General features: G+C 42.4%; 2 protein-coding genes across 3 annotated transcripts in view; both read left to right on the plus strand.

The window, feature by feature from the left end:
- The window catches only part of LOC131079336 (uncharacterized), a 115,095-nt gene that overhangs the window by 85,056 nt on the left and 7,549 nt on the right, over positions 1-22,490 (plus strand). The gene's annotated exons all lie outside the window — the stretch shown is intronic.
- Positions 837-1,990, plus strand: LOC131079337 (uncharacterized). Its single transcript, XM_059214181.1, has 3 exons — positions 837-1,145; positions 1,267-1,339; positions 1,442-1,990. The coding sequence occupies exons 1-3, from the start codon at positions 849-851 to the stop codon at positions 1,447-1,449; spliced, it is 378 nt and encodes a 125-aa protein (XP_059070164.1). The 5' UTR covers positions 837-848; the 3' UTR covers positions 1,450-1,990.

The raw sequence follows: 22,490 nt of genomic DNA on the forward strand, positions 1-22,490 counted from the left end.
TCAAAATTGGACTGGACTCCGGCTTAAAAACATCAAAATGGAAACCCTAAGGCTTAACCCTAGCCCAGACGACTCGCTCACTTACCCAAAACCCTAAAAGCAGAGAGAAGAACAGGCAAAACCGAGCAAAAAGAGGGGGTCCCCATTCAAATGGGGCGATGTGTGAAATGGTCACAACAATGCCTCAAATGAAATAAAAAATGCAGAGACTTTGTGTAATCTGTTGGATGGTGTGGTTCAGGAAGTTGGAGTTGAGAATGTTGTCCAAAATATCACGGACAAAGCAGCTGCATATGTATCTGCAGGTAGAATGCTTATGGAGAGGCATCCTTCGATTACATGGAGTCTTTGTGCTGCACATTGCTTGGACTTGGTGCTAGAGGACATTGGGAAGATTGGATGGGTGAAGAAGGTGGTTGAAGATGCAAGAAGTGTCACCAAATTCATCTACAACCATACTTGGGTGCTTGCTTTGATGAGAAAACACACAAATGGCAAGGACCTTGTGCGACCTGGAGTGACATGATTTGCTAGCCACTTCATCACTTTGCAGAGCATTCTTAGTGTCGTTCCTCATCTTAAGCAGATGTTTGTGTCAGATGCTTGGTTGGGGTCTGCATACTCCAGAAGACCTGAAGCAGAGAAGATTGTGAGCATTGTTTTTGATGAAGGGTTCAATAAAAGTGGAGAGGAGTTGACTGCGGTAAGTAACAAACACAAAAGTAAAGTTTATACAATCTTGTCTATTTGCTGATTTTATTTTTTAGGGGTTGATTTTGTACTAATTTAAAATTTGTTTTCACTTTTTTAGGTGACAGAACCTTTGGTAAGGGTTCTTCGTATGGTGGATGGAGAGGGCATGCCAATGGGTTTCATTTATGAGGCCATGGTTAGGGCCAAAGAGGCCATTTCATATTACTATCGTGGAAATACAAGAAAATGTGAAATCCTTTGGCGCATCATTGATCAGGTGGACAAACCAACTCCACCAACTGATACATGCCTTCGCCTACTTTTTGAACCCGAAATTCTACTTCTCTGATTCATTTAGGGTTGATGAGGAGGTCATGGCAGGTGTTATTACATGCATTGATAAGATGACCCCTGATCCTAAGTTGAGAGACAAGGTTCTTGATGAGTTGGAGGTGAGATTTGACATTTGCAATTGCTCTATCTTTATTTATGAATTCGGAAATGTTCATTATTGAATTTGAGTTTGACACTTTGACTATCTATTTCTGAATTTGGAAATGTTCATTGTTCAAGATCTACAAAAGTGCAGAGGGGAGACTCTTCTCATCACAACTAGCAATTGATAGGAGAGGAAAACAACAACCAGGTAAAAAATTTAGTAACTTAGTTCAATAGTGCAAGAAAAAACCTACAAACTTGATTCTTACATTTTTTTCTCAATTCTAATATTTCTAAATGTTTTTTGTAGATTTATAGTGGGAGAATTATGGTGCCGGCACGCCTAATCTTCAAAAGATAGCTATCCGTGTTTTGTCTCAGCCATGCAGTGCTTTTGGGTGTGAACGAAATTGGAGTGTATTTGAGAGCATTCACACAAAGAAGAGAAATAGATTGTCACAAAAGCGGCTCAATGATCTAGTATTTGTTCGGTACAACCTTCGCCTTCGAGTTAGATAGGTGGAGGGTGTTTCACATGAGGCAATTGACTTGGATGAAATTGATCCATATGGTGATTGGACCATGAATGAACAAAATGATGGTGACGATGTCCTCCTTACCGAAGAAGAAATTGCAGAAATAGAGAGAGCAGCAGCACAAGATGCAGAAGGAGCAAGATTGGATGAAATGGAGGATGAAGATGAGGACGAAGATGAGGACGATGATGAGGACAAAGACTTTGAAGAAGAATCATCTCACCATTTAGATACCACAACACCCACTGCTACTACTTCTAGCTCAAGGCCTGAAAAATTGAGCTATATCAGGAAAAATACAAAGAGGAAGATGTAGTCTTCTCTTTGGTTTGTTCATTCACATTGTTGTTTTTCACATTTGGAGTTGGACTTGGACATATCATTATATGTAATTTTGTGAACATTTATATGCTTATGCTGCCATTATACATTTTAGAGTTGAAACTTGAAACTTGAATATGCTGCCATGAATGATGAAATTTCAAATATTGCGTGTTTGTAGATCATATGACATGTGTAATGTTTCAATTATGGCACTTATGTTCTCTAAATGCATTAATTTCTTTATGTTTTTTTTGTAAAACTACAGTTTTTTTTTTTGCCGAGTCTTTCATGAGTCTTTCACGAGTCTAAGTCCAAGTCCAAATTTTTGGTTTGCCGAGTCCGAGATTTTCAACTATGCTATGAAGGACCCCTAAACACCTCAAAGGCACACATACCCTCTATTTTCAAGAAAATCTCAATCTTGACTTATGACCCTAAGACCTCAACTAGGACCAGATGAGCACATGGCTCTTTATTTTATATACAAAGGCTTCATAAAGAAGCAAGAACACAATCAAAAACAAATGGTGGGAGCCCTTTGAAGGGTGCTCCTGCACCACTTCCCCTGGTCCTTCTAGCTCCAGCATATTCACCCCTTTTTGCTTTGGACAGTCAATGTCCTCATGATTTCCTGGACTGCACCATTTGCACAACAAACTTCCTACGTCACCCCCGTTTTGACATTCCCGCACAAAGTGACCCCATTCGTTGCACTTTCTGCATTGAATCATGGGTCGTCCCTTTGTGTCGTATTGAATTCTACTCCTTGGCGTTTTATTATTGGACCTGTTGTTACCCCGTCGATTGTTTCTGTACCCTCCAGGAGAGGAGTTAGAGTTTGTTGTTGGCTTCGGAGGTGTCGCTGGCGGTGTGACTTGGTTGAGTTGGGCGTAGAGCACTTGTGTGCTCCGTGCTTTCAAGTTGTACGTGCATTCCTTAATGGAATGTCCCATTACTTGGCAGATGTCACAGAAGGCTTTGCGGGGACAACTCCCCTTAGTGTGTCCTTCCGTCTTGCAGTCGGTGCACCATAGCTCCTCCTTTCCTTCCCTGCCACCATCTTTGTCAGCCTTTAGTTCTTTCATCATCCTCATCATATCCCTTCGGAGTGCTTGCACGGTTTTGGACTCCCCATCACTGTCTTCATTCGTACTGTCACCATCGCTCACCCGGCGCTTCCCTCGGGATGTCTTAGTTTCACTTTCAATATCCATCACGCGGTTGTATGCTTCGCCATATGAGGGTGGAGGGACCACTTTCATCTTCCGTTTGAGAGATGATACTAGTCCTTCAACAAACCACCGCTTCTTGAGGCCATCAGCCGACTGGTTCTCCATTTTGTTGAGTAGTTCCCTCAGCCTTTTGTTATATGACCGTACACTTTAACTTTTTCCTTGCTTGGTGTTGTACATCTTCGCCACGATTTCATTGTCGTCCTGTAGGAGTTTGAACTCCTTTTGGAAAGCGTTCTTCAAACTTTTCCAGGACGTTTTATACTGGGCATCCAGGTCTGTATACTATCAATCGCTATTCCCCACAGGGGGGCTAGAAATGCCTTCAACCAGTAATCTTGGTCATCCTGGTCATTTGCCTCCCAAATGGTCACACATGTCTTACAATGTCGTACGGGGTCCTCCGACCCGTCGCCCATGAATTTTGGAAGCTTTTGTTTCTCCGGGGGGTGTGCCATTGTTCTTGCCTGGAGGGTTTTATGTAGCGCTTGGAAGTGACTATATGCTGGAAAGGTATTATGTGTCTGGGAGGTACTGTACGCTCTTGGTCTTGTTGGATCCCTGTCCGCAAGGCTTTGGTCACCCTCACTCCTATAGTCCCTCCTTCCCGGGGTTTCTAGATCTGACCCTCCTATTTTGATGCCCTCTGACAAGGACAAATTCCTGATGCCAGATAATGTTGCTTCAAAAATAGTGGCGATCTCTTCATGCAAGTCCCGTACCGCCTCCTCTCCTTGTTCAAAATATTCTAACGGGTTGCTTTGCGACTCGGCTCTGGAGTCCTCATCACTTGACGTCGAGTGTGGGGCCTGGTCGGCGAGATCTTCCTCCGCTACGTCTGAAAGTGGCAGGTTCCTGGTGACCTCGGCCAACTCCTTCCACATACACGACCTTTGTCTCTCCCGACTACAACTCCGACTCACACTCCGACTTCTGCTGCATTTCTCCGGACTCTTCGGGTCAGCAACCTCCCTTAGCCGTCGTCTTCGTTCGGTCTGTTCTTTTATGCGAAGAGATCTCCATACAATTCCCTCGTCTATCCCTTCGGTGGCAGTGGTACGTTTGTCCTTGTTGGTCGTAGGGGTATCAAGTGCCAGAGGTACGACGTCGACTAGCCTCTCTCTCCTCTTCCTCCCTACGACTCCGCTACTCGTACCTTCGTAGTACTTGTTGCCGACGGAGTTCTCGTGCAATTTCCTTCCTTTGGTCTTGAAGTGCAATCAGATTTCTGGTGAGTAACCTTGGAATACTTCCGAGCAGGTCAAAGACGAGAGTGCTGATGGTGAGTTCACCACGTACCGTACCTTCCAAGACGGCTCTCTCTCGAACCTCTCTTTGCACGTACAGCGTGATCGACATGTCCCACAACTCTACCAAGTCTACCGTCAACTGATCCTCTCGGGTCTCTTTCGTGGTACTTTCTTCGTGTGTGTCGCTATCCACGAAGTAATTGCTGGTTGAATGGCCGGCCCATTAATTCCTTCCACAAGCCGTCATGGTTATCTCCAGGTTCGTTTAGGCAACGATGCCAAAATGTTTAGTCCTTAATGTAAGGTTGGTAACACTCACAGATAACACAGTGTTTTCCACACGTACCAGTTATTCATGTAACAGAACATTCATATATCACAGCATAAGTAATAATGATAAACAACTAGACCGGAAGAGTTATATCTTTATTTAATTATCCACAATATATCCATACATAATCTCCCCTGCCGAGGTTCCGTCCAAACAATATATAGACCCGACGGTGGGCCTAGTTGTCAACCGTCACCAACTCCCAACTACCCGATGGGAACCTCTCGGCGACGCAGCATAACCATAAACACAAATATAACTATCATTCCTACTAACATGTGTTATTGACCCCTAACACTGTTTAAGTTGAGTTAGTTCTTTTAAATACCATTCCGGGTGCTTTTGATCAAACCTTTTGTTAAGTTTCTTTATAAATTCGTCGTAGGTAGTTATATGTTGATGACCTTGGGTAACAAGGCCATGATGCCACCAATCATGGGTTGTTCCTATCAGGTGGAGCACAACAAATTTGATGGTATTTTCCTCTATCATGGGGCTTAATGAAAGATAAGTGTCCAATTTTTGGACCTGTTGTGATGTTTTCACACATCACCCCATTGCAAATAGGGACCCCCACTTTTTTTTGCTTTTTAGGATAGTTGTTGAGTCTTTTAGCTATTAGCCTTTCATTTGAAAGAAGTGTAGTATCTCAGGTGGCTAGGAATTGATCAAGTCAAGGCTCTCTCTCTTAGGATGAAGTCAAGCACAACACTTCCTTTGCCCGACCAAGCGTCTGACCTACCTCTCCCAACACTGCCAGTGGGTGCCCAAGCTCGATCACACCCATTTCCATCTCCCCTTTCATTTCCATTTCCCCTCACTTATCCATCTTCCCTTCCTATCTTTTCACTTCATCTCCATCATGTTGATGTGTTTTTTACGCACATGCAAACACAGAATAAAATACCCAAAAGTATCTTATCCTCTCTTGAACAAAGCTTCTCAAATGCTAAAGATTGACTTAAGGATCACTTGAGACAATTCCAAGGTTCTGGTATGTTGGGTCACAATGTATGGATAAGCACAATTGGTTGATATGATTACTGGTATCACAAGACAACTTACGTTGAATTGTTGAATGCTTGAATCACTGGAACTTGATCATTTGATGTTGCAATCTTGTGATGCTTTTCGTCCTAAACTAACTTGAATTGAAAAAAGGGCAAAAGATAAAGGGTTGGGGAGTTCTATTCTAAGACCTAGAATGTAAGAAGATAAGTGAATGATTAGATGGAATCCTACTGGGCGAGGTCTCACCATCAACTTGAACAATTTGACACAAGCTCAGTGCAATCTTCTAAGGACATTTCAAAGACGTTCAAATCATTACCATTGAACATTGCTTACCATTCAAGTTAATACATAAACAATGAACGCATAACAATTTGAAGTTAAGCTCATATCATTCCAATTGACCACACAAGGCACACTTACAGTCAATAACGGGCTAGTGGTATGGACTAAACGGATTCCACACAAATGCATTCAACAATTTCTTTGATTCAATCTTAATAACAAGAAAGCAAATTGAGAAGTAAAGATCATGTAAGTTGTTGAAGCAACAAATCAAATCCACCACAGCTTAAATGAAATCAATTGTTCTTTACAACAAGGGTTTGACAACAATCTTTGCCTTCTCCTAATCTAACTTCTACTCTAATTGATATTCACTATTCTATTCTTTGAAAACTATCTATTAACTAACTATTAACCTTTACAAATGAAGAGCTTGGGCCTTTTATAATGCTCTCAATACAATTCAATGGCTCAAATCAATTTGAGATCAATGACCAAAGATTTTACAATGAAAACCCTAATTAGGGTTTTTTACAACAAACTCAATTCGGGCCAATGAAAGAATTACAACACTTTAGCATAAACAATAGATAATAAGGGTAGGTGCCTCGAAGTTATTGCCATCACGGGTGAGTCAAGTACATTGTGGAACTTCTCTGATTGGCGAGTGGTGATTGGGATGATGACTAGGATTCCACCTTTAACTTGCACTTGTAGGCATGATAGATCATCATGAAGGAATATTTCTTGATACTCAACATTATCTAGCTTGAGCGATGATGATGATCTTCTAACTTTGATTAACTCTTTTGAAACTGTCCTCTTGAGGACTTCAATCATGGAGGTGCAAGGTATAGATCTTGTCTTCCCCTTAGTTTTGAAGTATACAATATGAAGACTCGAAATACGCAAGTGTTGTTCACTGCGCAGGCCACAACATCCGCAGCAGTGGGGACGGCCCAGCAAACCAACACGATGACATCATCTGGAGGTTACCGGGACAACAAACGCGGTGGTGGAAGGAATAACAACAATAACAATACCCGAAGCCGTGTCCAGTATGACGCCAAGGGCCGATCAATGATCCAATGTAGGGCCTGCAATCAGTGGGGGCACTTCACCCGGGATTGCACGAAGGAAGCCACCCCTCAGCACCTCTGTCGCTGGTGTGGGCCAGGCGACCATGAGGATGCAAATTGCCAAAAGCCAGGAGTAAACCTTTTGAACATCGAACCCACGAAGGCAGAAGTGTTGGCAATCACAAGGGCACAGGCCAAAAGGCCACATACCCTGATCCTCGCACGAAGACCGAGAGAGTGTGGGAAGCAAGGGTCGAGATCACAAAGGGTATGACCGCACAAGGACAAAGTAGCCACGAGGCCACAAGCCTGTCACAGACGAAGAGAGAAGAGAGAATCCTACGGCAAATATTGCAAATAGAGGTACCCGTGAAGATTCAAGACCTCCTTGAAACCATGCCGCAGTTGAAAACGGCTATCTTAAACTCCATACCCACACAAGCTAAAACGAGGGAGTGCGTAAGCCCCACGGTCGACCCTACGTCATTAGTAGTCAATAGCGGATGCCAACCGACAGTGGTAGAAATGGGCATCTTGAGGACTACCTTGACGAACACCATTGTGGACGGAGGGTCAGGAGTAAATGTGCTCCCAGAAGAGACATGGAAAAAACTGGGAAAGCCTACATTGTGGCCCCCCACGTTCAACCTACTAGGGGCAGATCAACACGAGATTAAACCACTCGGTACCCTCATGGGCCAACAGGTGATGATTGGCACGCAACCATTCGTGCTAGATTTTGTAGTGATTCCACTAAAGCAGAAAGGGTACGATGCCATTCTCGAACATGGGTGGCTCATTGCAGCAAAGGTGAACCATAACTGGAAGCGGAATATGCTTTCCTTGGAAAGCGCGAGGAGGAAGTATGTGATTGATCTTCGTATGCAGATGGTGAGCGAGGAGTTAGCATCCTCCTCTGAGTTGGAATTTGAGGGAGACCAGTTGGGTGAGGATGGAGATGAACGTCGTATGGAGCCCAGTGATGGAGGGGTATTAGAATTAGAAGCATGCTCGGGGGATGACAGCGACTCCATTAATGGCCTCTTCCACTGGCAGATGGAGGATTACGAAATGTTCCGGAGCTACAGACTCGAAGTAGAGGAACCAGAGCAAGTAACAGAGGAGGTGTACCTGTCGGAATACAGAGAATATTGGAAGGGAGACGCCCCGTGTGAGTGACACCACTACACACTAGTTCGCGAAGGAAGAACCCATCAGGTATCAAGAGGTAAAATTGAAGGAGACAAACCTCAGTGACGTAGATAATCCCAAGATCATTCGTGTCGGCAACGATTGGAATCCTGTGTGGAAGGCCACAACCTTCAAAATCTTTATTCTTCTTCTTCTTATGTATGGGAAGGAGACCACGGTTCCTATAGAATTTATGTTTCCAGGTCTTCGGATGGCCATTGAAAATAGACTTGCCATCAACGGGTCCAAATTGAAACCCTAACACGAGAAGTGTGCAGGGGACACAAGAGGCCGTAAGGACACCCGAGAGTCTGGAGGGGGACCCAAGAGGATGGAAGGGGACCCGAGAGGTCGCGCAGGCGACTTGAGAGGCACAGGCCCAAAGCGGGAGACTCTCGGGCGATCTCAGAGGCACGGGACCCGAGCCGAAGACTCTTTGGACAAGTAGATTAGGAAATTAAATTGAAAAAAAAAATGGTGGTGGGACCACCGTACGGTGTGTTGTGCATTGCACACGCTCCCTGTCACCGATAGGGTCCCCTTTCCCTTTTTGGGCCTTTCAGTCTTCGCCCTGTTGAGTTCCGCGCAGAGTGTCTCATGTCCTTTTGAGCAAGCCCGTAATCAGTCCATGAGATGATGATGTTGAGCGGAGGAGCCTATGAATCCATGAGGTCAGTTGAGCCTTCGGGCATGAATTCCAAGAGATCGTCTAAGCTTGTAAAATCGCCTAAGATAGGCTTAGGATGATAGAAACTGACAAAGTCCGCTAAGTAAAGGATAAAGCGTCTGAAGGTTGCATGAGGATCCAAAGACGCCGATTTTCGCATGAGGATATAGGAGAGATAAGAGGGTGCAGAAGTGTAAATTTTCAAAACCTCCTTTGTACCCTGAAACTTGCACTAGTGGGGAGAGATTACATGATGTTTTGAGAGTTTGCAAGATAGATGAAAATGGCGATTTTCGCCAGCCAGAAGGTAAAAGGGGCGAAAACCTTGCAAAGTGCCCCAAAGTGCCGAAATTGGCAAAACCGCTCAAAAGGCCGAAAATTCGCATTTTGGAGGACAAACATAAAAGGTAAAAAGAGTTTGCAAAAACCTCGTGAGTGCCAAAAATTGCACTTTAAAGGTGAAAGTGCGAAAAGTTTGAAAGTTGGCAAAACGCTTAAAATTGCCGAAATTGGCAAAAAGAGCCAAAACGCCGAAGTTTGAAAACGCACTTAAAGTGCTGCACTTTGCAAACTCCCTATAAACGCCGAAATTTGCACTTTTGGGTAAAAATGCTTAAAGTGCAAAATTTTCAAAAGCCTCCAAAACGCTGAAGTTCGCACTTTTAAGTCAGAATATGAAAGTTGAAAGTTGGCAAAAACCCCAAAAGTGTTGAAGTTCGCACTTTTAAGTGAAGATGTAAAAGTTAAAAGGGATTTTCAAAAACCTCCACATCCCCGAAAATCGCAAACACACCTAAAGTGCCAAAGTTTGAAAAACGCCTAAAAGGTGCGAAGTTGGCAAACCTCTCCAAATCGCCGAAGTTGGCAAAATACTCCAAATCGTCGAACTTCGCATTATGGAGGTAAATCGCAAAAGATTTTAAAAGTTGGAAAGTGCATTAAAATGCCGAAGTTGGCAAAATGCCCCAAAGCCTCGAAAATAGCATCATAAGAGAAAAGTTAAAAACTTGCAAACTCCCTCAAAAGGCCGAAATTCGCCATCTAGGGCAAAATCACGATTTGGAAGGCAAATGTAAAAGAGTTCACAAGTTGGCTAAGGCTCTAAAGTGTCCGAAATTTGCAGTTCAAGGGAAAATTGTGATTTAAAAGCTTTCCAACCCCTCCTAAACCCCGAAATCGTGAGCCAAGGCGAGGGTATAAGTTTTTCATGGTTTGTAAGAAGCAATAAAAAACGCCCAAGTTTGGCGACTGGAAGAGAAAACCGCAGAGTTTGAAGTTTAATATTCCCTCCCACGCATATGCCGAACTTCGTGTAAGGTTAAAACCGCGAAATTTGAATTTTGGAAAACGCCACAACATTCATGCGGAGATTTAGTGTTTGGTTGAAGAGCAAAACCCATTCAAAACATCCAAGTTCAATCGCCATCCTAACCAAGGTAATAAATTGCTAATTTTGAGTGTAAAACTGCATGTTCTTTTCAAACCAAGGGTGCGAAAATTTGAATAGGGAGTTAACCGTTAAAATTCAAATTGCAGACTCTCCCATCCGAAATTTGGAATTCATTCTTGCAGGGCAGGTTGTGCGAATTCACACCATTCGTTTCGCCAGGTAAGTGTGCTTCACCTCTCTCAAAATCATTCGAAATATATGCAAAATTGGATAAATGTATGTGCAAAATGAATTAAATTGATTAAATAAAAAACAGCATCTTTTTCCGTTTATAAGACGTCAACGCGATTGAAATCAGAATTTGTTCCTAGGAATTAACCGAAACGCATTTTCAGACTTGTGAAAATTTTAAAGCATCGTCCATTTTGAAATTTGATCCTAAAGATGCCTAAGTATAAATTCGCAATCGAAAAGCTTCATAAATATTCATGTTTAAATTAATCAAGCTTTTAGCTAAAGTGTCATGCTGTTCTTTAAATTCGGTTTTTGAATTGATCCTTGTATGTTGGCATATCCTTTATCTAACTCTTTTTACTTCCTTTATAAATCGTCTCGTAATCCACATCCGGCTATGCAGGATAAATGCCTAAATCGGCGGTAGAATCATCAAAGACACTTGCTGCAGTCGAGACATCACGAGCATCCAAGTCAAATATCCCTCGCAGAGTCGAAAGGATGAAGTATCAATATTTGAGAGGAGGACTGAGGGAATCAAAAGTTCAGAGTGTCTGGGAGAATGTCGGTGATACTGATCTGGGCCATATTGATATTCAAGATTTCAGAAACCAAGTTTTCTCCCCTAATGCCTATGGCAGGCCTAGGCGGATGAAGGAAAGCAGCATTGCCCAGGTAGCAAGATTCCCCCCGACAATACAAAACTACAAGTTAGTAGTAGAGGCTGCCCGACATTACCAACCAAGCTCCAGATTGGTGCTCCTCGAGAACATGATCCTCTCTAACTTCACTCCTGAGGCCATTGGCGACGCATTTGACATTCCCTTCCCGAACAACCCCGTAGCAACAACTATAGATGAAGCGCAGGGGGCGTATGATGTAAACCCTGCCAAATGCAGAACACTAATAAATGAAGAGTGGTACAAGGAGAGGAGACCTCCAAGCGTCAGGATTGGGAAAAAGACCCCTAGAAGCGACTTTCACAACGAGCATGGGGACATGGTCACATTGCTCAGCAGGATTATGGAACTTCCCCAATCCAATTACTTTGAAGAATGGATGTTTTACTTCACAGAACAGGTCTTTGCTGGGAAATCCAAGTTTGATTGGGCCCAGATCATAATCGACAACATCCACACCCAATTGATCGAACTTAAGGCAAAGTACTTTACTATGACCTCCTATTTGGTCTACATGTTCGCCAGGAACCAGCAACTACTAGGTTTGACCATGAAAGGTGAAATTGGGAATGGACTTGATTAGGTGAAAGTATACGATTGTTATCCATAGCTACACTATCAAGACGTAGCTCAAAGAGAAAAGAGCAGCCCTGCCTATGCAGTTGGTCAATATGAGCGCGTCAATGATGCCTTCACAATGCGCCTGGTTAGGCTGATGCAGGGAGGACTACACATAAGGCTCTTAGAGAAAGCTACTATTCTAGTACAGAGGTATGGGGCCTGGTTCATCCACTTCCCAAGGTTCTCCTACATCCGGATAACTGGCTTTGAGGGTGCTCCTTTTCGACTCCCGCGGTACCCAACCGACAAGATAGTTCTCCTGGAAGTCGCAAGGCAGTCACGTTCGGCAGGCAGCTTACTCAGAGACAAGAAGCAGTCTGGATTCGCATTCCCTATGATCATAGGCAACCAGGATGTCCATCTAAAGAACCCATCCCAAGTGGAGGAATCCTTTGCAGAGTTGGCCTCCTACGGCCTACAAGAACATTTTCCAATGAAATGCTTTGATCATGACAATTTGGCAAAGAGGGCCTATGGCAGGCGATACGGAGCAAAAGAATCAGTTGAAGATTACTGGAAGAACTGCTCTGATGACTATGAGGTCCGAAGGCACAAATATTCAAGGCTGAGTGTGCAGCAAATGCGACTCTATGAATACTGCCAGGTCCCAGATCAACTCACAAATTCAAGAAATTGCCTGCAAGTCCCGGAATTTGAGGCATTAAGACATCTTTTGCCAGGCATCGATTGGTCGCAAGATCCAATCACCGATTTTGAGGCGGTTATGGCAGCCCCAGAAAGATATAGTGACCAATGGTTGCACTAGCAGATTGAGCGACTGATACATGAGGGAGTCCAGTTCACCTACCACTTGATGGGTAACCTTGATTCTCAGTCCTCCGAAGATGAGGGAACTTCCAATGCACCTAAGGAAGAGGCCGAAAAGCCTGAGAAAAGAAAGAAGGCTAAGGCCAACAGAGGAACTCGGACATCCAAAAGAACAAGAAGGGAAAAGATCCCTATTAAGAGACCAGAGGTCACTTCATCATCAAGAGACCCCAGTTCGTACGATGATGTAGTAGAACTGGATTATATACCTGCTCCGCCTTCCCAGAGTGATATTGACGCATTCGGGGTTGATGATCCTCCTGCACCCGACATGTTGGATACCGAGCTAAGAGCCATTGAATCAGCTGAACCTGATAACCAAGTTGAGGAAGGAGAGATTCCATCCACTCAGGGGATTGAGTTGCATGAACCCACCCAGCAGAGCCGCTATGAATTGTTGCTCCATAATACTACTAAGGATGACTCCATTGTTGAAGGAGAGCAAATGACAGATGATACCCACGAGCCTGAAAAGACTGAAGAACAACCATCACATGAAAATACTAGGCAATTGTTCAGTGAAGTGGGAGAGAATTTGGCTGCGAGCAAGGAACTTGACACTTCCTCTACTCCTGTAATGGAACAGCTGCAAATATGCGATGAGCCGGCTGAAAACATCAAAGAACAGAGTGCCAATTTAACCATAGCATCGGCCCAAACTGTACCTCAAGAATGGTTAATTGCTCGAGCTCAGCGCAAAGCCGCCACCAAGCCACCCATCGATTTGGAGGACATCTTCTCACGCATAGACCAAGCTAAGGCCAGGGGGAAGAAAAAGCCCAAGGCATATTCCAGAATAACCAAAGATGAGCAAAGGAACCGTACCCTTCATATCGCCACCCTGCCTATAGACAAGCCAGCAAATCAGATTACACTAGCTGATTATAGCATCACGACTGTCCCCATCAGACGAGCCACTAAGGAGCAGGAAAAGGAGGAATTCAGGGATTCAGTACAGAACATATTCAGACAACTTGAAGAGATAACAGCTGAAAAAAACATGTATCGAGCTCGTGCTGAACAGGCCGAGGGGTACATTGATCAACTCTTGAGACCATTGCATAATGCTTCCGAATCCCACATTCCCTCGACAGCATTGGCACAGAGAACCACGATAGAATTTGAAGGAGTACGGGATACTGCAAAGGCCGTCAAGGAATGGATACAAGGCCTTAAGGAAAGAGGAGAGAACGAATTATTGAAGAGTTAAAAGAAATGGCCCACCATCGAGAGACCGTTTTGGTCAAACTGTTCGAGATGAAGCGGGAATGCTTTATAATTCATGAAGTCGCTACTACAACTCTCCCCCTCATGACAGCTCTTTTTTGGACCCATCCGCAGATCGCTACACTTTCCACCATCTTGGACCCCCACGACATTAACACTTTCAAAGAATGGTACTGGACCATTGACATGAAGAATGACACCAAGGCCACCATTAACAAAGAGCAAGAGACATGCGAGGAAATTCTGAAGAACACAAGGGACCTTGGTGGAATAATCCTCCGATCCATAGTTTTAGGTTGGCAAAATAGTCTGTCCGATCCCATAATCCATCCAGACTGGGAAGATCGATTAAAAATAGATAAGATCGCCTACTCTATAGAGGACCTAGATTTTGCTAGTAAATTACATTCTGATAGCTTGAGTTTTGAGGCTAATCGGTCCAGCTGGCAAGACAATATCTTGAGTTTTGAGGCTAATCGGTCCAGCTGGCAAGACAGTTTGAAACACATAGATCATTATCTGGAGAGCATGCAGTATAAAATTCATCATCCCCCTATGCCTTAGTTCGGTTTGTTGTTCCAATTGTGCATCAGGTTCCAGAAGTATGTTCGTGAAGAACGTGCAGCAGGTCGAGACCTTTGGCAAGAATACTTGCATGGAGAGGATCAATTTTTGGTAAAAGGATATGAAACTAGAAAAGAAAAAGTGCTTTCCTAAAGTGCTTTTTTCTTTCAAATTTTGAAAAGTGCACTTTTTGGCCAAAGGGTCATATTTGACTTCCAAGTCAACTATTGTTGGTGTAAATAATTATTCATCATGGATATTATTACACTTTACTTAAGTTTACTTAGGAAATGCATTTCATAATAGCTTGGGTATGAGACACTTGGGTGTTTGTGCCACATTGGGATAGTGTGTGTAGGAGAATTTCCACCTTTTATGGTGTGATCTTGTTGTTACACTCCACATTCAGTGGGTGATCCACCTCATGTGGAATATTATATTATTTCTCCTACCTACCCACACCTATTTCCTACCTACCCTTGTTTCTTATTGAGCCACATGTCATGTTTGTGTGCTCACATATCCATATAGCCTTGCCTATATAAGCAGGCTCATATTCATTGTATGTAATGCTTAATGATCTAGTTGATCATATTTTTCATTTTGATAGAATACAGTTTATTTCTATCATCTATTTTGTTCTCTCTTATTTGTGCTTTCCATTGTCTCTTGATCTTGACAAAATCTCACATGGTATCAGAGCCATTAGAGTGTCATTGGTTTGCCAATTGAGAGAAATTTGATGCTATTTGGGGTTTGCATTTTGGAATTTTCTATTGTAGGTTATTATTGAAGTTTGATGGATCAAATCTGAGGTTACTATTGGATTGAAGAGGTCCAAGAAAGTCAGTTTTGCCTTTTGTTTCATCCAAATCGGACTTCGGAGGCCAAATCTAGAGGCATTTGAAGTTTGAAGCTGCGACGAAAATTTTCTAGAAATTATAATTTTGCAGGCGATTTTCAAATAGGGATATCTCACTCATCTGAACTCCTTTTTTCGAGCAATTTTTTTTGTTTTGGGGTAGAATTTCGTGATCTGTACAATGGTGCAGGATTTTTCTGTTTCTAGGTTACAGGTTTTTCGGAAATCGTGAAATCCTATTTTTACAACTTTGGAGGCTTCATTTGGGCTCATGTGGACTCCTTTTCAGGTGCCATTTTTTTTGAAAGGGCATATTTTTTCATCTACTTTCATAATCTACCATTTGTTTGCAGTAATGTTAAGTAGAAATTGTACTTTCATTATTTGGCCATTTTTGGCATATTTGGTATTTGCATTTTGCTTGGATCTCAGTTTAGATCACTAGCAGTATTTGTTGAAGTCTCTTAGATCTCATTTTGAGAAGTTGTAAATTGAAATCAGAAGTCCACTTTGCCTTATTTGCAAGTGGCCTATTGTACACGCACTACATATAAAGTGCCAAAATCATCATTTTTGGGGGGTACTTTGATTGAGTTAATTTGGGGGGGTGTCTCTTGTGCTTTTGAGTTCTTGTGTTCCTTCCTTTTTTGCTACTATGGGTTCTTCTAAGTTTCCTCTCTTAACTCCTCATAATTATGCTACTTGAAAAATTGATGCATGGAGTAAACTTATGGAAAAAGGACTAACTCATTACATTGATGGAACTATTGTTGCTCCTGTTGATCCTAAGGTTGATCCAGTTGGTCACTTGGATTGGTTCACTAAAAATATCATGGCAATTGGTACCTTAAGAAAGTATGTATCAAAGGATCTTATCTTTCATATTGAGAAGTGTATTCTAATCAAGGATGCTTGGCAAAAGTTTCAAGACTTGTATGGTCAAGTTGATGAGATTAGGGGATATCAAATTGATAGTGATCTCACCATGTTAGATCCCAAGAACTTTGATACTATACAAGATTATGTCACTAAGGCAAATGAGTTGAGGGCACAACTCAAAGATTGTGGCATTGATAAAAAAGATACTCAATTGATATTCAACTTGATAGGCAAGCTTCCACAAGAATATGCAGCATTTGTTTCTAGTTTCCAAACCCATAGGATGACAATGGGTTCAAGCTACACAATGCCTACATTTGATGCTTTCAATGAAATGTTGATGATGGAACAAATTAAGTTGATAAGCATGGGCATTCTTAAGGCTTCTAAGTCTCAAGCATTAGTGGCAAATCAAGGGAACAAAGGAAATCAAAGAAAGGACAACTCAAACAAGAATAAATGGCAATCAAAGCCTAAGGACAAAGCATCATCTTCTCCACAACAAGGAGATTCATCCTCTTCCAAGAGGGATAACTCACCAAAGAGGGAGAGACCTACTTGTGCCTATTGTAAAAAGTTTGGTCATGAGAAGCATCATTGCCATTCTAAGAAGATTGATGAACTCACACATATCATCAAAAAGCATAACATTGATTTGCCTAATGTCTATAAGAAGGATGATTCATCAACTTCCACTTCCTCACATTCAAAAGGAAAAGGGCAAGCATTCATGGCTTCTACAAGTGGGAAGACTCACTCTTTTGGGACAAGAAAAGGAAAAGCTCTATGTGCTACTATCAGTCATGATTCAGAGAGATGGCTTCTAGATTCAGGGGCTTCTCATCATATGGCATCTTCGTAGTCTATATTCTCTACATTTGAGCCTTGCACCATGCCACAGATTTTGATGGGCAATCATACATACATGGATGTGATTGGGAAAGGATCTATTGACATTGGGGATAACTCCTTCAATAATGTGTTGTGTGTACCCCACTTGACAAACAATCTCCTTTCTATCTATCAAATCACACATGGCGCAACTAAGAGAGTTGTGGAGTTCACACCTGAGTCAGTTTTCATTAGAGACTTGGAGACTAGAGCTATCATTGCGACTGGGGTGGTTGATCATGCGTCTCGGTTATACTCCTTTTCAGATTTTGTTGATGATGATGATTTCACATTTGATGATTCTACACATGATGATCACACTTCTTGTGATGGTTCAGTTTTTTAGGAGAACTTTGGACACTTGAACATGGGGATTCTCATATGTGACCCCATTCTTGAGCCTTGTATTTCATCTCCTCATATTGATATCACATCACCTATTGCACCTGATGATGCAGATAGTGCGACAGTTTTGCCTTCATGTGATTTAGTGCAGCAGGATATTCATTGTCTTCCAGCTTCAAATTCATGGGATGATTACTTGACAGACATTGCAGGTTTATTTATGGAATCCTACATTGCAGATTTGGGAGACATCATTGATGACATTCATCTTCTCTTTGATGAAGATGATCCTTCTTCGATTGTTGGGAGGGCACACTCTGACTCTCTTGTTCATTCTCTACATGATCATTCTTTTGAGGTTGATATGATTGTGGATACTTATGTACAACAGTTGGAGGAGGTCTCTTTATGTTTTGAGGAGACATGTGAGTCTTTGGGACATGTTCTACATCCATCTCCATTAGATCTTGGAGTGCTTTTTTCAGTAGTGGGGCATAATTTACCACCTTTGGAGGGGGTATCTTTTAGCATCGACATGAGGACACTTGATCAGTTTTCAGAGATTCATTTCATCATGAGTTTTCTTCATACATCTTCCCTTCATGATTGGGGAGACTTCATGGATACACCTTTGGTTTTGTTTCTTCCTAAGGGGAGGAATATTGTTCGACGTTCATGGAGCAATTTCTTCATACATCGAGCTTCTATCATTGGTGCAGATTCCACATTGAGGAGGGGTTTCCTAGCTTCTCTTCTTCTCTCATATGGGGGGGACTTTTTCCTCACATGGGGTTTTGTCCTTCACATACTTCTATGAGAGTTCTTTGTATCTAGTTTTTCATCTCTCTTTTGGGGGAGGGTTTTTTCCCATTGGGTTTTTCTCTCTTTTTCCACTTTGTGAGAGATTTCATTGCATTGGTTTTCATGCATTTGCATTTGTACATGGGTACCTAACATGGCCTAGTAGCCGGGACCCATCTTGCATTGCTTAGTTGCATTGTAGACTTAATTGCATTCCCCTAAGTTGCACTTAAGGGGGGGTGTTGGTGTAAATAATTATTCATCATGGATATTATTACACTTAAGTTTACTTAGGAAATGCATTTCATAATAGTTTGGGTATGAGACACTTGGGTGTTTGTGCCACATTGGGATAGTGTGTGTAGGAAAATTTCCACCTTTTATGATGTGATCTTGTTGTTACACTCCACATTTAGTGGGTGATCCACCTCATGTGGAATATTATATTATTTCTCCTACCTACCCACACCTATTTCCTACCTACCCTTGTTTCTTATTGAGCCACATGTCATGTTTGTGTGCTCACATATCCATATAGCCTTGCCTATATAAGCAGGCTCATATTCATTGTATGTAATGCTTAATGATCTAGTTGATCATATTTTTTATCTTGATAGAATACAATTTATTTCTATTATCTATTTTGTTCTCTTATTTGTGCTTTCCATTGCCTCTTGATCTTTGTGTATGTGCACTTTTTAAATTATTTTGGATAAGTTTTAATTACCTTTTTAGATAGTTATTGCTCCCTTTGGAGTAGTTGCTGATATTTCCCCCCCATTTATGGGTATGGGTACCCTTTTGTAAGGATGAATCTGGGCCACTTGTTTAGAATAGATCTTGGCCATTCATCTATTTTTGAAGCCTATTTAAGGGGTCCGTTTTCCCTCATTTTGTAAGAAGTTCATGGATTGTTACTGAAGCTCTGGCGAAATTTACAGGATTTAATGCAAAGTTAAGACTGTTTCAAATTTCATTGTGAGTGCATGGTCTCCTTCTTCACTAATTTGAATTACTCAGTTATGTTCCTTTCATTTTCATAGCATTTTCTAGATAAACATCTGATAGAATCCTCGCTGTTCATACCATTAGGCACTGACTGATTGTCTTTCCTTTTGCATGGTTAATCTGAACCTTTCATATGCTTAGTTCAGTTATTGAATACTCATTGAATGGATGTTAAAGTTTTGATGTTGTGTTTAATAGCATGAAAACTCATTTTTCCCTTGAAGATCGCTTTAAATTCATACAAGTATTGTGCTTAAATGGCTGATAGTGTCTAATCTAGTTATTTGGAGGTGTCTGTTTGTTTTCTTAATATGCTATCTTAGTTAAATAATTTAGACTTTCTGTACCTCTCTTTCCCTATCCCTCTTTTTCCCCTTTTTTACCAAGAAGAATCCGCAGTCTTGCTGAAATAGTATCATGCAACTGAAACCAATCGATAACAAGACTGACAAAGTTTTAGGGAACTCATCCAGCAATTATCCATATCACCGTAAGTCCCCTTTGTGTTTCTAGCAAAACACATCAAACCACTGAGCAATCCCGCAGTCAAGACTTGACAATCAAAACCTTGAGGTCGTCCCCTTTGATCAAACGAAAAACAACATTAGGGATTTCCTTATCTCAAGAGAGGATAGGATATTCAGCGAGTACATTCTATTCTGCGTTGGCCGGATGAAGTCGCAAGTTCAACGATTTTAGACACGTCAACACAGTGCACCACCGTCGACGGAGGTCACCGGCCTCTGAGGGCAGAACTCGGCGGGTATTCATCCATTGTATGGCCACTATCGTACACCCTGTATGGCTGGACAACATCTACCATGTGATCTTCTAAACCACCATACGACAGACCACCCCATCGTACGACAGATAACCCCTGTACGGGATCGGGACATTATAGTCCGTAGGCCTGAAGGAGCACGGCGACGACGGTTTAAAAGAGGGTGAAAGCAAAAATACCTCGACACGACAGGGATAAACGGTGGTGATGGCACGTGAAAAAAAAAAACGACGACCAGATTGAAAAATCATTCGATGGAGTCTAGAGCCAGGACACTGAAAATATTAGAGTGGAGAAGAAGGTTTTTGGCATCTTAAAATATCACAAATTATGTGTGCCAGGGACTTCCGTGTGGTTCTGAAGGTGGTAAATTGGTGTTGGCGGAAGGGGCGCTGCCCCTCGACCCCGCCCTGTACTGCGAGCCCCGTACCCTGTGAGGGGCGTTGCCCCTCAACCCCGTTGGGGTGCTGCCCCAGACCCCCAGTTTATTTTTGAGCTACAATACACTTTTAAGTTGGGCAAAGGGTATCAGAGAAGTCACGGTAAGTGTTGGGGTTGTTCCGTACTGTGAGAAAGAAGCCTGAAGCTAAGCATTGGCGGTGAAGCCATAAGCCATAGAGGGAGACGAATTTGGAGGTTGTGAACAAACAAAGTTTGAGGGAAGGCATTGCAAGAACGTGAGGTCATACGACACCAGGGAGTTATTCAGTTTCGTTATCAGCCTTTAGGGAGTGTGATGGAGGATTTGAGGCGTCTCCTAGCCTTTGTGCCAGAGGGTTGTGGCCACCTCCAGGCATGAATGGTATGCTTTGAGGAACTCGAAGTATGTCTCGGCTGGATGTGAGGTTGCCTTGGTGGATGCACAGAGGGCTCGGGAGGAGTTGACCACCAGGTTGGAGGCAGTAGTAGCGTGAGACTTAGCTCAACGTACCCAGGAGTTGGATGTCGCAGCGCAGGTGGCTATTGAGGACAAATTGGTTAGGGAGACAGTATCATTTGAGTAGCAGTTGGTGGAGGTTGAGACTGAAAAGCGTGTTTTGCAGACAAGTTCGGTTTAGGCACAGGAGGGCTGTGATGTCAAGGAAAAAAGAACTCCTTGCAGAAGCAACAATGGTGAAATCCTCACTTGAGCATCGGATGGTAGCAGAAAAGGTTTTTCAGGTGAGGACGCAGCAGGTGTATGAGTTCCAAGATCGACTGGCATCAGCAGCTCCTACATCTTCTTCATCGGCGGTGCAACTACCTCTTTCAGGGATGCCCCCTCAGCCCCCTTCTTCTTCTATACCTTGATTTTGTTTAGTGTATGAACCTCATCTCTATTTTGTATTAAGTTGTCCGGAGATGACTTCTTTTCTTGGGGGGGATGATGTTGTCGGGAATAATGATTATGTTATGTTGTCGTATTATGTTATGTTGTCGTCAGTAATTGTGGGTTACGGCAGTTAGTTAGTCTTCCCGAAGGGCAGTTGGTCGCACCCCTTCGGGTATTATATATTGCATACCTTTCCTTCGAAGTAGCATCATTATGGTCATATCTAGATGTGATGTTATAAGCACTTGATGTACATGGACTGTTGAATTAATACAGAAATTGGTTCTTTAATATATTTCCATTATGTTCTGTGCATTTACTTTCTGTGTTTAATCATTTACCCGTATGTGGCAAACAGTCTTCGAACGAATTCTTGATGGCACAACTGCTTCTCTGCTTTGGAATTCTTCTATGTGACTCCTCTCATGTTGTTGGTGTTGTAGATCATGTCTTTGTGTAAGTGAATGCTACTTGTGTAATCACCTTCTTGTGCTTGTCTATGAAGTTCCCTTGAGGATATCTTCCTTGTATCTAAATCTTGATGTTGAGATTTGATCCTCGAGCAACTTGTTTCAATCCTCCTCCAATGTGATTCCCCTTAATTTCTTTCTTCATCTCTTGCAAAACAAACAAATGAGCATCAAACACACATGATATATACCTTATATATAATCTCCTAGTTTGATATAGTTATGTGATTTCATATGGTTTGCAGGTTTAATAAGAGCATTTAGAGAGAATTTGCCTCATGAGGGAGCACTTGAAGTTGAGGTCGCTCTAAGGAAGGGACACTTTAAGTTCGCTCTCGCCTTGATGTATATGAAGTTCGCTCTCACCTTGCTTCTCATGAAGTGATCTTTGAACTTGCTTTTAACCATTCTTTGATGAAAACATGTCACCTCTGCGAGTGGAACACATGAAGTTCGCTCCTCTCTCTCAGTTCATGAAGTTTGCTCCTATCAGCCATCACATGAAGTTCGCTCAAAATCTCATTCACACGAAGTGCGCTCTAGTTGACATGTTCATGAAA

This window comes from Cryptomeria japonica, chromosome 11 (genome assembly GCF_030272615.1).
Source record: "Cryptomeria japonica chromosome 11, Sugi_1.0, whole genome shotgun sequence".
NCBI classification, from domain to species: domain Eukaryota; kingdom Viridiplantae; phylum Streptophyta; class Pinopsida; order Cupressales; family Cupressaceae; genus Cryptomeria; species Cryptomeria japonica.